The 15,978-nt window shown below is 22.0% G+C and overlaps 3 protein-coding genes across 3 annotated transcripts; 2 read left to right on the top strand and 1 right to left on the bottom strand.

Annotated features, from left to right (window-relative positions):
• The first annotated feature begins 490 nt into the window (after window positions 1–490).
• Window positions 491–1,861, top strand: LOC128959716 (uncharacterized). Its single transcript, XM_054305724.1, has 3 exons — window positions 491–669; window positions 1,157–1,459; window positions 1,579–1,861. The coding sequence occupies exons 1-3, from the start codon at window positions 491–493 to the stop codon at window positions 1,859–1,861; spliced, it is 765 nt and encodes a 254-aa protein (XP_054161699.1).
• A 6,513-nt stretch (window positions 1,862–8,374) lies between these two features.
• On the top strand, window positions 8,375–9,783 carry LOC128959705 (stearoyl-CoA desaturase 5-like). The gene is made up of 3 exons (XM_054305713.1): window positions 8,375–8,620; window positions 8,828–9,384; window positions 9,507–9,783. The coding sequence occupies exons 1-3, from the start codon at window positions 8,375–8,377 to the stop codon at window positions 9,781–9,783; spliced, it is 1,080 nt and encodes a 359-aa protein (XP_054161688.1).
• A 1,297-nt stretch (window positions 9,784–11,080) lies between these two features.
• On the bottom strand, window positions 11,081–12,269 carry LOC128957423 (charged multivesicular body protein 3-like). Its single transcript, XM_054303182.1, has 3 exons — window positions 12,027–12,269; window positions 11,790–11,963; window positions 11,081–11,641 (listed from the first exon to the last, which is right to left on the bottom strand). Exons 1-3 carry the CDS (start codon window positions 12,069–12,071, stop codon window positions 11,180–11,182), a joined length of 681 nt encoding a protein of 226 aa, XP_054159157.1. The 5' UTR covers window positions 12,072–12,269; the 3' UTR covers window positions 11,081–11,179.
• Between the last annotated feature and the right edge of the window lie 3,709 nt (window positions 12,270–15,978).

Below are 15,978 nucleotides of genomic sequence, written 5' to 3'. Positions count from 1 at the left end.
AATAAATAAATAAATTATTATAATAATGATATTTAAAAAAAATAAAAATTTACAGAATTATTATACTTAACCTTTAAATCATCTTATTATTATTATTATTAATTATGATATAAATATATATATAATTTTTTCTAATAAAACCTGTAGTAATAAACTTCGTAGACATTTTTAAGGAAAATATAATATATATGATATTAATATGCAATTAAATAATGATGATATTAATAAATAATAATTTTAATAAACCAGAAATATTTCTAAAATAAGAAAAAAAATTAATAAACACGAGAAACCAGTATAGCATTGAAACTTGTCTTCAGATTAATGTCCGGTTTAATTAAAATATTGTACTGAATATGCTTTATATATATATTTATATATATATATATACGGTGTTAGATAACACTTTTTCAAGTTCATAGTAACAACTGAGCAATCGGTTAATAACTTATAATTTTAAGGGAAAAATAACTATAAATTATAGCTTAAAATGTTATTATTAATTACATTGCTATTGTTTGTGACATTAATATTACAATCACAATGCGCTGAAATACCTTGCAATCAACAGTCTATTGACAAACTCGATGATAATGTATTAAAATTGACAACATTTGGTGATCCCAACAGAAATTTGCCCAATGAAAAGGATGTTATGGCTCATTGCCAGTAAGTTTTCAATTTTATTACATTAATAATTAGTTAATAATTATTAATTAGATAATAATAAAATAATACATATCTATTATCATGAATATATTATTTAAAAAATTATTTAACATTAGAAAAAATAATTATAATTCCGTATTTATATGAACAATATTATAATATATACAGTGTATAGTAAATACTTCAAAAAAATTCTGTAAATTATTAAATAACTAAAGCATACAATGATAGTAATTTATTTACAGTTTATTGAATTAAATTAATAAAGTTTAAAATCTACATTTTGTTATTAGTGTATTAAAATACATTATACTTTATTTAATATATAACAATTATATTACTATTAATATTTTTAAAATGTTATATTTAAAAATAATCTAATTGTATTTATAGCAAATTCTAACTTATGATATACAATTGAATTTATTATAATTTTGATTACTAAAAATATATTTTTTAATAATTATTAATTTATTTACAATAACAGAGCCGACAGTGTTATGATATCTTGGGGTAAAAACTACACTAAAACCTGTCTCATCAACAGAAAAGAGGAGATGAGTCATCACGTAACCAATCTATTGATGTTTTCAATGAAAAAGGTTATGAATAAGAGATGTCGATCCGAGACATCCCGTGCCGTGTTTATCAAAGCAGGAAAGTGTGCCAACTCTTTGAAAGACGACACTATTAAGTGCTGGAATAAGTATATTATTGATACACAACAAGTGAATAAAGCAAAGGGAACTATCATCAAAAATGATAAGCACTTATTGCCATTGATTTGCTGGTATGATAGAGGGCATACCTGTCCTATTTAACAAAGAATTTTTTTTTGAGATTTATGCTTTTATTTTTGTAATGATTTTTAATAATTTTATCTTTATATCTGAAAATAAATATTAATAGTGCATACCATCGATTTCACGACTGTTCAGTGGATGCCTGGTCTAAATCCAACGGTGCTGAACCATGCAATAGTAAATCAGTGAGAGAGCTGGAGGGCTATGTCAACGATTCAATGTACGATATCATACAATATCTTTGCGGCGATTATCAAGAAAATAGCGATAGATGTGATAATCTTATCAATCGATACAAAGAGGTGTTCACTACAGTTAGGATCAATAAGATAGCAAAGTCACCGTTGAGCGCATCCAATGAGATATTTAACTTTTTGCCACCGGTTTAAATCCTGTCCCTCTATTTGAATGCTATGAATGACTTATTTATGTTTATTTAATCTAATTTATAGACATATTTATTAATAACAAAATATTTTTTCAATGCATTTATATATAATTTAATTAATTCAATCTCGAAATTCATATTTATCGGTATACTATGAATATTTTATATGATATTTTTAAAAACTTTATATAAATACTTTTATTAATTTATTAATAAATTAATATAAATAAATTATTTATTATTCCATCAATATAAACAATTATGATTAAAAAAAATATTTTTGAAGTTTATTAAACAACAAGCATTAAAAATAATATAATTTATATTTATTCAGTGACTATTATTATAATTAATGTCTAAATAATTTATAATTAAATAATTATTTTTTAATTAAAAAATTTTAAAAATTAGATTTAAACAAGTAATAAAAGTTTAAATTCATTTTCATAAATAATATTTAATTACGATTTACTATAGTATTTTAATATTGATGTTTGAAAATAATATTTATAAATTCTATAAATAACAAACATTTATCAATACTATGTAAATATTTTTTATTAATTAATACTTTATCTTAAAGAAGACAATAATTAATGTTTTTAATTTTTTACAAATTTGATTGAATTTAATTTCAAATAATAATAATAAATGCCAAATTGAAAATAAAAGTAATATATATATAAACATAAAATATTTAAATATTCATATGAACTCATAACTCCAGATTTGTTTGACACACATTTGAGTTCAAGTTTACGTTAAGCTCCCGGCGCTCATCATAATTGTATAGATTGTAAAGCCAACAGTTCCCAGATTTACTGTTTTATATGATAGCAATAATCATTAGGTTAGGAGACGATAGGGAAGCAATAAATCAGGCCATTCTTATACAGTATTATTTGGTCATTAAATTAATATTATAATTAAATCTATAAATTCATTATTAATATTAATATTACTAATTGTATTGTTTCAGAAAAACAATTCAAAATATAATTTCAAAATATAGTTTATAAAATTTATTTTTAATCAAATAATTATAAATTACAATAATAAAACTTTAAAATAAATTTTTACAAATTTTTAATCTGTAATTGTACAATATATTGAACATAGCTTAAATTAATTTATTATGTAATATATTATGTATTTTTATACAATGTATAATAATACAAAATTAAATTAAACAATATTTTTTAATTGACTATAAAATAGCAAATATATCAAATACTTTAACATATTTTTATAATATAACAAAATATATATTTAATTATTTAGTAAATATTTGAACTAATAAATTATGATAGCTTTAAAAAATGCATTAATAACTTTAATAAAAAATAATAAAATATCAATGATAAAGTTACATAAATTATATAATATTATATCAAATTTTAATCAAATTCAAATTGTATAATTTATATATTTTTTATAAATAATTTTAATAAATTATATATCAATATACATACTGTACTAAATCAATATAACAAAAAAWTTACCGGAAAATATGTTATGATATATACACAAAAAAAAACAATACATGAGATATTTAAATTAGTAAAATTATATTTTAATAAAAAACTATYAAACTTTTAATTAAAACATAAGCCAACAAATCCATAGGTTATAAGGTTATTGAAATTATTTTTTAAAAACAATTATTATGCCTTAAAGTTAAAATACAATTTGTGTTAATTTGTATTTCAGGTTTAAGTTTCACATATAATGAGATAATAGAAATGCTAAGTTTAATGATTTGGTTTCATTATATATCTCAAACATACACACAAACACACATCACGTTATAAGATTTAATTGTGACCTTAAAAACAATATCAATAAAAATGATAATGTTTTGAAAAAAACAAATTATTTAAATGAAAGTAAATTAAATCACAGATTGTTCATTAAAATAATAATTTTACTATTGAGTCTCAATTTGAGAAGAGAGAGAGAGAGAGAGAGAGAGAGAGAGAGAGAGAGAGAGCAAAAAACGAGTTTAGAGTTCAATTAAAAATTACAGGAAATGCAATCAAACTCACAAATTGAGATAAACCTAACAAATTGTTTTTATATAAATCTATTACTTTGTGTGATAAATGGATTAAATCTTAAACAAAACAATATCTATGTTTTTAATGTTTTACTCAAAATTACTTTTATCGATATTAAGATAATCATAGAGATAACTAATTATATGTAATTTTAAACTGTAAACCTAATAGCAAAAGTTGTTGTAATATATAGGATATTACATTAAATAGTATATTAGTATTGTAATACATAAGTTAGTATACAGTCTAATACTACAATATTATTAATAGTAATTCACAATAACAAGATTTATTTTAAATTAAAAATTTATTTATTTATAAACCTATTGTCAAATTAGTATTTTTTATAAAAATATTATTTATTTTATTTATTCTTAATACTATATAAAACATAATATTGACATAAAATTTTATAAATCTTTTAAAATTAATTTTATTTTTGTCATATAATTGTTTTTAATTAATTAGTATATAATTCTTTAATTTATATTATTCTTAATTTTAAGTTTATTTCCGACAACTGATTTGATTAACATATATGATATTGATTATTAGTAATAATATTTATTTTATGTCACACTAATCTAGGGTGACTATTTATTTTAACTAGATCAATTATATTATTTAAATAAAATAAAATATTTAGATTAYTAAATATCAAAATTAAATATATTCAATAATTAAAGTAAATAATTTTAAAATTTAATTATATTAATATAATATTATATTCTGTTTATACAATTATTTGTTGATTAATTTTATTATTTATTTATAATTTATTATCGATTTTTCATAAGTTAATATATTAGTGAAAAAGTGATTACAAGTTATTACGAATTAATATATATATAAACATTATATATATACATGTTATATTTGATGTTTTATTTCAATATCAACGTTTATATAATATCATAATTAGCAGTCTATTTGATCTATTGTTAAAAGTTACGCTTAATTTATTTTTACTTTTATAATATACTTCATTAAGTTTATTAAACCAATTTTAAAAATAATTCAACTTTAAAGTGTTTTGTGTGTCTATTTAAGCAAAATTTACATTTTTTAGTTTTTAAATCATTTCCTATATTTTTATTATAATATTTATTGATTATAGCAATAAACTAATAACTAAACTAATTATTCAATTGTTACAGTAAAATTATTATCATAGATGACAAATTAACCTAAATATATGTTAAATAATTAGTCTGATTGTATTACAATAAATCTTAGTTAACGTATCAAAGTTAACATATGATTTGCTTATAATAGTATATATTACAAATTAAATTGTTTGTCTATTTTTTTATCTGTAAAATACAAAATAATTATCCGACAATAGTATATAATTAAAATATATTATTAAACCCTGAAAAATATTCAATAATTAAAGATAACATCTATTTTACATTGTTTACAACTAATTATAGATAACAACAATAAAATTAACTATTATCTTATAGTTTCTATATTTAAAATAGTATATGCATTTTTCAAAATATATTTAATTAATATTAGAAAAATTAATTAGTTTTTTAAATTTAATTTTAAATTTATTAATATTTAATAATTTTTTCTGTAATTTTAAATCATTTAAACTATACAACTTAAATTTTTTAAAGTGCTATCAAACAAATGTTTGCAATCTAGTTGTCAATGAGAGCCACCGATCCAATAGATTTTTCCTCTTAAGTGTTGACCCCTAAACACGGAAACTACTAATGACTGCCCAAAAAACTGAAAGTCAAACACATGTGACTGACTGTGTGTGTGTGTGTGTGTATGTGTGTGTGTGTATTACCTATAACTTTTTAATACATATTTGCAAAGTTTCATACTATGGCACATAATATTTGCATTTCACTAGATTTTATGATTATTACACCTAAGTGTTGGTGCGTTGCATAGTTATAGAAGAGAGAGAGAGAGAGAGAGAGAGAGAGAGRGAGAGGGAGGCAATTATTTATTTTTTTGAGGTTTACTTTACTTTTATTTTTCTTGTTTATTATGATGTTTTTTACAGTAAAAAAATTAAAAATTTAGAAATAAAAAATTTTAACTTTTACCTAATTTTATTGTTCATTGGCAGCAACTACTACAACAACAACAACATTAATAATAATAATAACATCGATTACAAAATTTAATTTACTAACTATTGAGTTGTATGCGTTAAATAAAATTGTAAAACCCTTGTTGTTAATGTAGTAGAAAGTTAACTAACAATTTATTTTTAAAAAATTTTATGACAATAGACAGCTATTCATCTAAATTTTATTAAATTAACAAAGTTTTCTCATTATTATTATTATTATTGTCAAAAATGTTTACATATTCGTGATAAATTTATCATTGCTATTTTTTATTGTTAATGTTGGCCACAATACAATTAATTATGTTTTTATGATTAAATATTGTGATTGTACTGTATATTAAAAAAATATATTTATTTTTTATTATTTATCGTAAGTTTAGTTATTTATAATAATAATTTATATATGATTTTTGTTGTTTGTTTTTCCCCTACTATTTGCAAATCGTTAACAAAATCAACTTTATTTTAAAATATAATAATTATAATATTTACAAAATAAAAAAATAAATATTCGCTATCATAATAATTATTTCATTGAATTTATTTAAGAAAAAAAGTTTTACATAAAAGATGAAAACTTTATTTGAAATTAGAGATACAATAACTAAATTTTTCAATCCAGACGGCCAAACAATTGAAATATTAATGGCTATTAATAAGTAAGTATAAATCATTACTAATATTATTATATTTTAAAATTGTATTTTTATAAATAATAAATTATATAATTATATATATAATATTGTATTAAAGTTTATAACTTTGTAATTTAAGTTATTAAATATTTTACATTTTAAAATCAATGTTATATACAGTATTGATAATAACATTAACATTGAAATTAAAATAATATATAAATACCAAAATTTTTATATAAAAATAACTTTTTTCGCTTTCACTCTATTTCTCTCTCATTATGTTTAATATTTGATACCAAATTTATTAACATAAAATTTTGTTTTTTGTTTCAATTAACCTACAATAGTAAAAGTTGTACGTCTAATTGCATGAATAATTATTGAACAGTTATTATATAACACAAACATACGGTATGTATTAGTAATACTTGTTTTCAAAAAAAGTATATGATTTAAATTACTAATTATTAACCGGAGGGCTAATGTTTTTATATGTTTGCATGTGTTTTATATTATGTAAAGCCAATTGGATTTGTATGTATAAGTATGATAGTGAATAGAGTTGTGCCCATTAAATTGGGTGATAATCTAGTTCATGACAAAAAAGGCAGAATACCGGAGACCCCGACTCTCTCTCTCTCCTCCCTTTCCCTTCAATTTTCATAATACTGACTCTCACTTTCTACTTTCGCCTTTTCTCTCTCTCTCTCTCTCTCTCTCTCTCTCTCTCTCTCTCTCTCTCTCTCTCTCTCTCTCTCTCTCTCTCTCTCTCTAAGTTGATATACATGTTGAACTGTATCTCTTCCCGAAAACAAACAAAATAAGTCTCACATTTTGTGTTCCCAAATACCAAAAATTGTTATTCAATAAACTTTATCCAAACATAATGCATTTACACCCATATTAAATATGACTTCCCTTAACGGTCAGTCAGTCATTTATCTAAAGTCAGTCGCAACCTCTGCAGCGAGTGTTTGAGTGATACCACTCAGACTAAACACTATCTAAATATTTTTTGACTATTTTATATTTTCTCAATGACTAAAATCTTATAGTTTAAGATAGCCATAGCATAAGATCATAAAAACTTTTTATGAAATATCATCACCACCCCATCAATTCATGTCCACTTAATTTATTTATTTAAAAAATAATAATAATATTTTATTGTATTTAATTAATTAATTTATAATTTAATAATCATAAGGTAAGTATCACTACTTGTGATTGTTTTATGTTTGTTTGTCTAATTGTCTCTATCACTGCCCCCTAATTGCTAACTAAACTCCAATTGCTAACAATGTGTAAACAATTGTTAGCTGTTATGCTAACTATGCTTCACTGGGTTTGAAAATCGTAATTATAATTTGTTTGTTTTGTGTTTTATCAAATTGTTTTTATGTGTGTTATCAAAATTTTACACTAAATTTATTATTATTATTATTTTATTTATCGATTGTCCCTTTCTATTGATTGTTTTAAAAAATATTTATATTTTTTTCTAAATTTATTCCGTATTTGATAATAAATAATAAGTAGTAATAATCATAAAAAGGCTTTTAATCTTATTGTGTAAGTAATACTAAGTGTTTTTACAACATTTTTCACAAATAAATAATTGGTGTCAAAAACTTGCTAATTATAAACTTTTTTCTAGTTGTTTATAAAACTTTTTATTTTATTTTTAATTATGATTTATGTCATAATTTTTAAACAGGGCTATGGCTCCCAACACTATGTCGAAGGATTGCATTGAAAGCAATGTCCACACACTTAATGGCAAATCCGAAGCCAACAAACCAGTGGACAGACCGTACAAAGTGGAGTTAGTTTGGCGTAATGTCATACTAATGGCATTGCTTCATATGGCAGCACTTTATGGTATCAATATTGCCATTTTTAAAGCCAAATTGACAACTATTGTGTTTGTCCACTGCATTGCCATAATGTCTTCAATGGGTGTTCAGGTAAGTCATTAATATCACGCATTATAATTTGATTAACAAAATTATTTTTTATAAACTTTCACTATTTTTTAATCTTTTTATAAAAATATTATTATGTTTTTAAATTCTTACTATACTATATAGTATATACATTATTACAGTATTCTAGTATACTATTCAATATATTATATAATTAGTCAACTATTAGATTATTTAATATATTTATAGGCCGGTGCTCACCGTCTGTGGTCGCATCGGGCATACAAAGCAAAACTGCCTTTACGTTTAATTCTGGCCTATTTCCACATTATGGCCTTTCAAAATGACATATATGAATGGTGTCGCGACCATCGGGTGCACCACAAGTATACGGAAACTAATGCCGATCCGCATAACGCTAAACGCGGTTTCTTTTTCTCGCACGTGGGCTGGCTATTGGTTAAGAAACATCCGGACATAAAAAATAGAGGCAAAAATGTAGACCTAAGCGACTTAATGGCAGATCCAGTTGTCAGATTTCAGCGCAAATTTTACATACCATTACTGTTGCTCATATGGGGTGTCATACCAACGGTAATTCCACACATGTTATGGTCGGAAAGTCTGTGGAACTCCTGGTTTGTGTGTGTAATGTTCCGACATTGTCTCACTCTTAACCTAACCTGGTTAGTCAACAGTGCTGCCCATATGTGGGGCAGTCGACCCTATGACAAAAACATTGAGGCCCGAGAGGCAACCGTACGCCATCTGCTTATGGGCGAAGGCTTTCATAACTATCATCACACGTAAGAAATTTATGAAAATTTCATAATAGTTTCTAAATTGTGAAAAATAGTATTGAATATTAAATTAAATTATTAGTTTAAGATTTCTAGATTAATATTACTAGTATTAAAATTGATATTAGATTTCCGTGGGACTACTCGGCCTCAGAATTGGGTGCTTTCGATGTGTTCAATCCGGCCACAGCTTTCATCGACTTTTTTGCAATGATTGGTTGGGCTTACGATAGGAAAGTGGTTTCCAGAGAAGTGATTGAACGCAAACAACAACGAAGTGCTAAACTCGAAGACAAACGTGAAATCCGAGGTTTGGTTCATTCAATGTACGAATGGGTCGGCGGTGTTGCCGTCTTTTGTATACCATTACTGATTGTCCATATCTTCAAATTGGTTTACACATAAATATGACATTTCTTAGTTATTTACAATAATTGTTAATATGTTTACAATTTTTACAATATTTAATTGAAATTAAAAATATGTCTTTTTCTATAATAATTATTATCACTAATATTTTAAAACATGAAAACTAATAATCTATTTAAACATGTTTTGGATTATTTAATATGAGATTATTATTGACAACTATTATGTTTAAATCTATTTTCAATCAATATATTTAATATTTATAATTAGATATTACTTTTTTTAGTGAGTCACTTTGTTATTATTGAAAATATATTTATTAATTAAGACAGGTACCAACTTTTATAGGCAATACTCATTTATACTAAATATTAATATAACTTTATAATGATATACTTACAAACATTTTTGTTGTTAAACTTTTATAAACATCATATTTTAAAATTACTCAACATTAATAAAAAACAATATAACACATACATGCAATAAATGTTTTTATTATAAAACATAACTAATTATTATGTGAACTATTTTGTTTTATAAATTTATAAATATTTTTTTAAGTTAATTAAGTTAATAAAATAAAAATTTATAGATATATATTAATTTTATAAAATAAAAAAATTTAACATAAATATAAAATATAAACAATATATAATGTATTGTTTATTAAAATACGATATTATAAATACTGGTATTAATATTTTTTATTTTTATAATATATACTAAATTAATAAAAATAAATAATATTGTATTTTTGGTTATTTACATAATTTGTTTAGTAAGCAATAAGTTATTATATTATATAAATATTAGCATTACTATTTAATTTAATTTACAGCTTATATACTATAGACTATAGCTATTACTAAAATAATTTGAAAATTATACAATAATAACTAAATAAATAATATACCGGTAATAATAAATAAACCAAATATTAATTTCAAAAAATATGTTGATATTTAATTAGCAGATAATCGTTTAAATTCTTAATAAATATATTTTGTCATATTATAAAAATAGATATTTTATAGTTATATTAATGCTAATCATTTTTTTAATTATTATTAAATAAATTTCATTAATTTAATTGTTAGTCGTCAACATAAATTATATAGCATTAATAAATTATAGTTAATTGCTAATGAATTAATTAACATTACTTTTTTGATAATATTTAAATAAGAAGATTACTTTAAGTGCATAACAAAATAATTAGCTAATTAAACATATAAAACAAATAGTTAAATAAAATTTAACTAATAATTTAACAAAAGCTAGATTTTCTTCAAAGAATACATAATAAATCATTTAACAAAATACCGATTTTATAGTGTAATATCAATAATGTCTTTAAAAAATCTGTTTATAAATATAACGATGCAAATGATGGTAACAATTAGGTGCCAACAATCAGATGATTTCACTTCTAACTCCTGAGAGCTTGCAATCTCTGTTGCATTTCGCTGATATCGTCGTCATCATCGGCCAATGGGGATACAGATGATGCCTGGACTTTGGTAGATGGCTCTCCAATTGTAGGTAATGTGTCGGATACAGCAGCAGGTGCTCCACCCAACTGACCCGCTGTCAAATCCCACAACACTTTGTCCACTTCTTTTTGTGCCTCCTCTTCAAGGTTGTCGTCTCTCTCTAACTGGTCATCGAGTGTCTCTTCTAACATCTCTTCAATAATGCCTGCTTTCATCATTTCACGCGACATCTCTTGCATGACATGTGATATTTCCTGAACTCTTACCAATTGTTGCATCGATTTCATGACTGCTCCCGACTTTTCCATGGCGTTGGCCACTCGTAATGTCGACAACTGTTGTGTCATATTCATCATCACTGAGTTTAGCTGTGCTTTCGATGTGTGAATGCGATTGATCTGTAGATTAATTGGCAGACATAGGATAGGATATATCATATGATTAAAAAAAGACAAATACCGGTAATCGGAAATTTATTCATAATGAAAAAGATCACAATTGGATCCAATAAAAGACAGTGAGAATGAATGAATTGACATTAATTACCGCTTTTCTCGAGTTGACAATCTCTTTGGCCAATACTAGACACACGTCTTTGTCACCCCTTTTGGCCGCTTTCTTGAGCTCGAGTTTGACCTTTTCTTCTTCCCGCTGTATTCCCCGTATCTGTCGGTCTAATAGGAACTGTTGTTTACGTAACTTCGATGTCCACTCGCGTACCTAACCATCAATTATTAATAATAATTATAATAATTAGTATTATTTCTTTTGCAAACACAATACCTGTTCTTTCGGTGACTTTGACGGGTCTTTGCCGAACAAACCCATCACTTGTCATATAATTTACAGTCAATTATAATAACAATTAAATAACAATTTATAGTCTATTGTTGTCGTTGTTATTGATATCAGTTGTGATGACCATTGGGTTTGTTATGACAATCAGTTTGAGTCAAATATAAACAATAAATGAACCGTCAATTCATTAAATGTTTTCATAAATGGCTTTAAATATACTGTATATTACTTTACATAACATTGTATTGCATTCACTCATTCAACATAACATATGAGTCATTATACTAAATGTTAAGGACGTATAACTAATTACACTATTATATAGAACAAACAAATAACTATTTTATGTTTTGACAAATTGTAATATACATTGTTATGCTTTAACTCAAACCAATAGTATTAGAGTAGTCCTTGAAGTTTATATTATTATTTTATAGTGCTCTTAGCAACCAATTGATGGCAATACAACTATGGTATTGTACTGTATATACAGTAGTCAATTGTACATGTATAATTGTATAATTAAATTATATATTTATATTATTATTAGACTGTATAGTGATTTGATTATTATATAATTTAATAAATGATTTTACATAATAAATTGCTTCATTTGATAAACTGGTTTATATATATATATATATATGTATATATATTTAACAATATATTATATTTATTAWATYYGAGACAATTATTTAACATATAGTAGTAATAGTATGAAAAACCAAATTGTTAATTATGTAAATTACTTATAATATTTAATTTTTATATAACTTTATATAATATGAAAGCATTTCGATGACATTAATATAGCTTTATATGGGCATTAAACTAATGAAATATTCATGATAAATTATTTAGTTTTTTTGTGTGTAGATTATTGTGATTTTTAATCAATATGATAATAAAGAAAAAGTTTTGATAATAATGCAAATTTTTGTTTTTTAAATTAAGTTAATTATTAAAATRTAATTATTAGCCAAAAATAATAAAATTCCTTAATAAACTAAACTGATTAAAAAAAATTATAATAGTATTTGATATTATTTAAAAATTATTTTGATAGAAATTAATCACATTTTTCTAAAATGTTATACTTTTGTTATAAATTGTATTAATTATTTAATTAACAATTTGGCAATAATTACATTATATATACAGTTTAGTATATTATGAATAGTATGTATTATGCAAACTATGATACTTTATAATATATTTTATAATTTAATACAATATAATAGAATCCGAAAAGTGATTTTATTAATCATATAAATCATTAAAATTAATGTATAATGAATTAATTTTATTGTGTTTTGTGCCAAAATTATTTTTTTAATGTAATTAATTTTTTGTGAAACTTGATTTTAAATTTAAAATATAACATTGTAAATAAAAATAATTATAAATTTTATTTTTTAAAATTAATAATTGGTGTTGATATGTATTTATAAACTAATGGGTTTGAAATATGTGATTATATTATACAAAATATAAAATATTTGTTTTTTTTTGTCTACAATCAATGCAATTATATAATATTAAATTTTATTGTCAGATAAACCTAATTTATTATAAAAATTTTATTTTAAAAATAATTATAATATAATTGCAAGTTATTTTAAATATTTAAAAGAAAAATAAATTAGAGAGTATTATTTGACAATATTTTATTAATATTTTGATAAATACAAACAATATATGAGGGACAACTCATTTTTAAAAATAAAAACATTTAATAATATATTTAAAACAATATGAATACAAGTAATTAAAAATGTTGGTTAAAAATTTCCACACTATTGTAATAATGAAAACAAAAAAAAAAMAAAAAAAAATTAAAAAAAAACAGAATCCACATTGAATAAATAATTAATTTTTAAAAATAATACAATAATTTAAAAATATATAATAAATAATACAATAGTGATATGCTTGTGTATTATATGTTGTAAATTTTTTATGAATATAATATATAGTCAACCAAAGTTGAAAATAAATAATTTAAAAAAATTAATATCATTTATACGGCATTTTAACAAAATTATTAAATAATAGCTATGAATTTCACTGCCATATAAAGATAAAAAGGTTAAGTGAGTGATGTTTTGTTTGACAGTTGACTTTAGGCTAACATACAAATCATAGCATAAAATTAATGCCAATTATATGCAGATTACAAAAATGTCAAATCTGTACATTTGAATTACAYACACATTGCTATTATGTACTCTACAATAGCACTGATACTGTATTTATTAAAAATAATTAATAAAAATATGACACTATATTTTTTGACATAAACATTGTTAAAATGTTGTCAAAATTAATAATGAGATGTTTATAATTGAAACAATTTATGATCATAGAAATTGAATTTGTATTTAGTCTATTAATATGAGTGAGTGAGTGAGTGAGTGAGTGAGTGAGTGAGTGAGTGAGTGAGTGAGTGAGTGAGTGAGTGAGTGAGTGAGTGAGTGAGTGAGTGAGTGAGTGAGTGAGTGAGTGAGTGAGTGAGAGAGAGAGAGAGAGAGAGAGAGAGAGAGAGAGAGAGAGAGTAGCCTCTTATCTTTCAAATTTAATTAGATATTTAAAAAATAGTAAAAAACCAATTTTGATGAAACTTTTATTTTTAAAAGTTTAGTATTAACTCATTTGATTGTCACAAAGTATGTGTTCATTGAATTACAACTCTCTTATTATGTTAATTCAAGTGTTGTGACGAAACGGGTATGAATTTTGCTAAAACTTTATTATTAAATTAAATTAAAAGCATAAAACAAGTTTAGTATATGTTGTAGTTATTGTAAGTTTATAATTTTGCAAAAATATTATTATAATATTAAAATATTCTTATTTAAATWTTTTGTTATTACCTAAACTTAATTATGTGATGTAAATTAATTATTTTATTTTTAAATATTAATATTTTAATTTGTAAAATTTCTATATAAAATTAAAAATGACATATCATGATCTTTGTAAAATCAGTGCCATATTGTAATTGTAAAAAATATAAATTGCAAATCGTGATTTAATAAAATTAAAATTACTATTAATAATTATAATAACTAATTAAAAATAACTAATATTTAAATGTTTGTTAATATTATTGTTTTATTAATATAGTTTATGATTTTTATAATATTAAATAAAAATATATTATTTTGTTTAATATTTATAAAAAACTGATAATTTAAACATAATAAAATAATAATATAATTTTGTGCCACTGTTTTGATGATAAGTTTGTTTTATAATTATAATAAATGTCATATTAATAGCAATTTTTATCAGTAAAAATAATAACACAATAAAACTATAATTTTAAAAATTATATTATATTAATACTTGATAATAAGTCCAATATAAATATATAATAAAATATATTTAAATTATATTATTTAGTTTAATTTTTTTATTAATAGATGTTTAGTGTATTAAATATCTATAATTATAATAAAATAATTAATTAATTGATTTTTAATTTTATCAAATAATAGTTTGATCAACTAATTTAATCATCATATAATAATTTTATTTGAATTTATAAAAAATAATTTAATTTAATTACTGCTAACTAATTAAAATAAAAAGTTATTAGTATTCTAGTGATATTGAATTATATATGAAAGCATTTTTTATAAGCACTAACTAATTAATGACTACTGAGTAATAGTTTTATAAACATAATGTATTTTTTGTACATTTAATATATTATTAAAATTTTATGTATAAAACTAATYCACAATTAAAGTTGACTTTGAAAATTATAGAAATGAAAATTAATTTTATATATAATTAGGTAAATACATAACAATTAAAAAAGACTAAAAACCACTAATTTAATTGTATGTCCTTTATTTTTACTATATTTTTCATACAATTGAAAGTTTTGTTTTCTATAATGTTATCTCTAAACAAACTTTGTGCTCATCTT

The sequence above is a fragment of the Oppia nitens genome, unplaced genomic scaffold (assembly GCF_028296485.1).
Source record: "Oppia nitens isolate AA-2021 unplaced genomic scaffold, nextdenovo-longstitch-racon4-pilon3 scaffold13_pilon_pilon_pilon, whole genome shotgun sequence".
Lineage (NCBI taxonomy): Eukaryota > Metazoa > Arthropoda > Arachnida > Sarcoptiformes > Oppiidae > Oppia > Oppia nitens.
The sequence above is the reverse complement of the archived record's forward strand: the minus strand, read 5'-3'. Positions and strand labels throughout refer to the sequence as shown.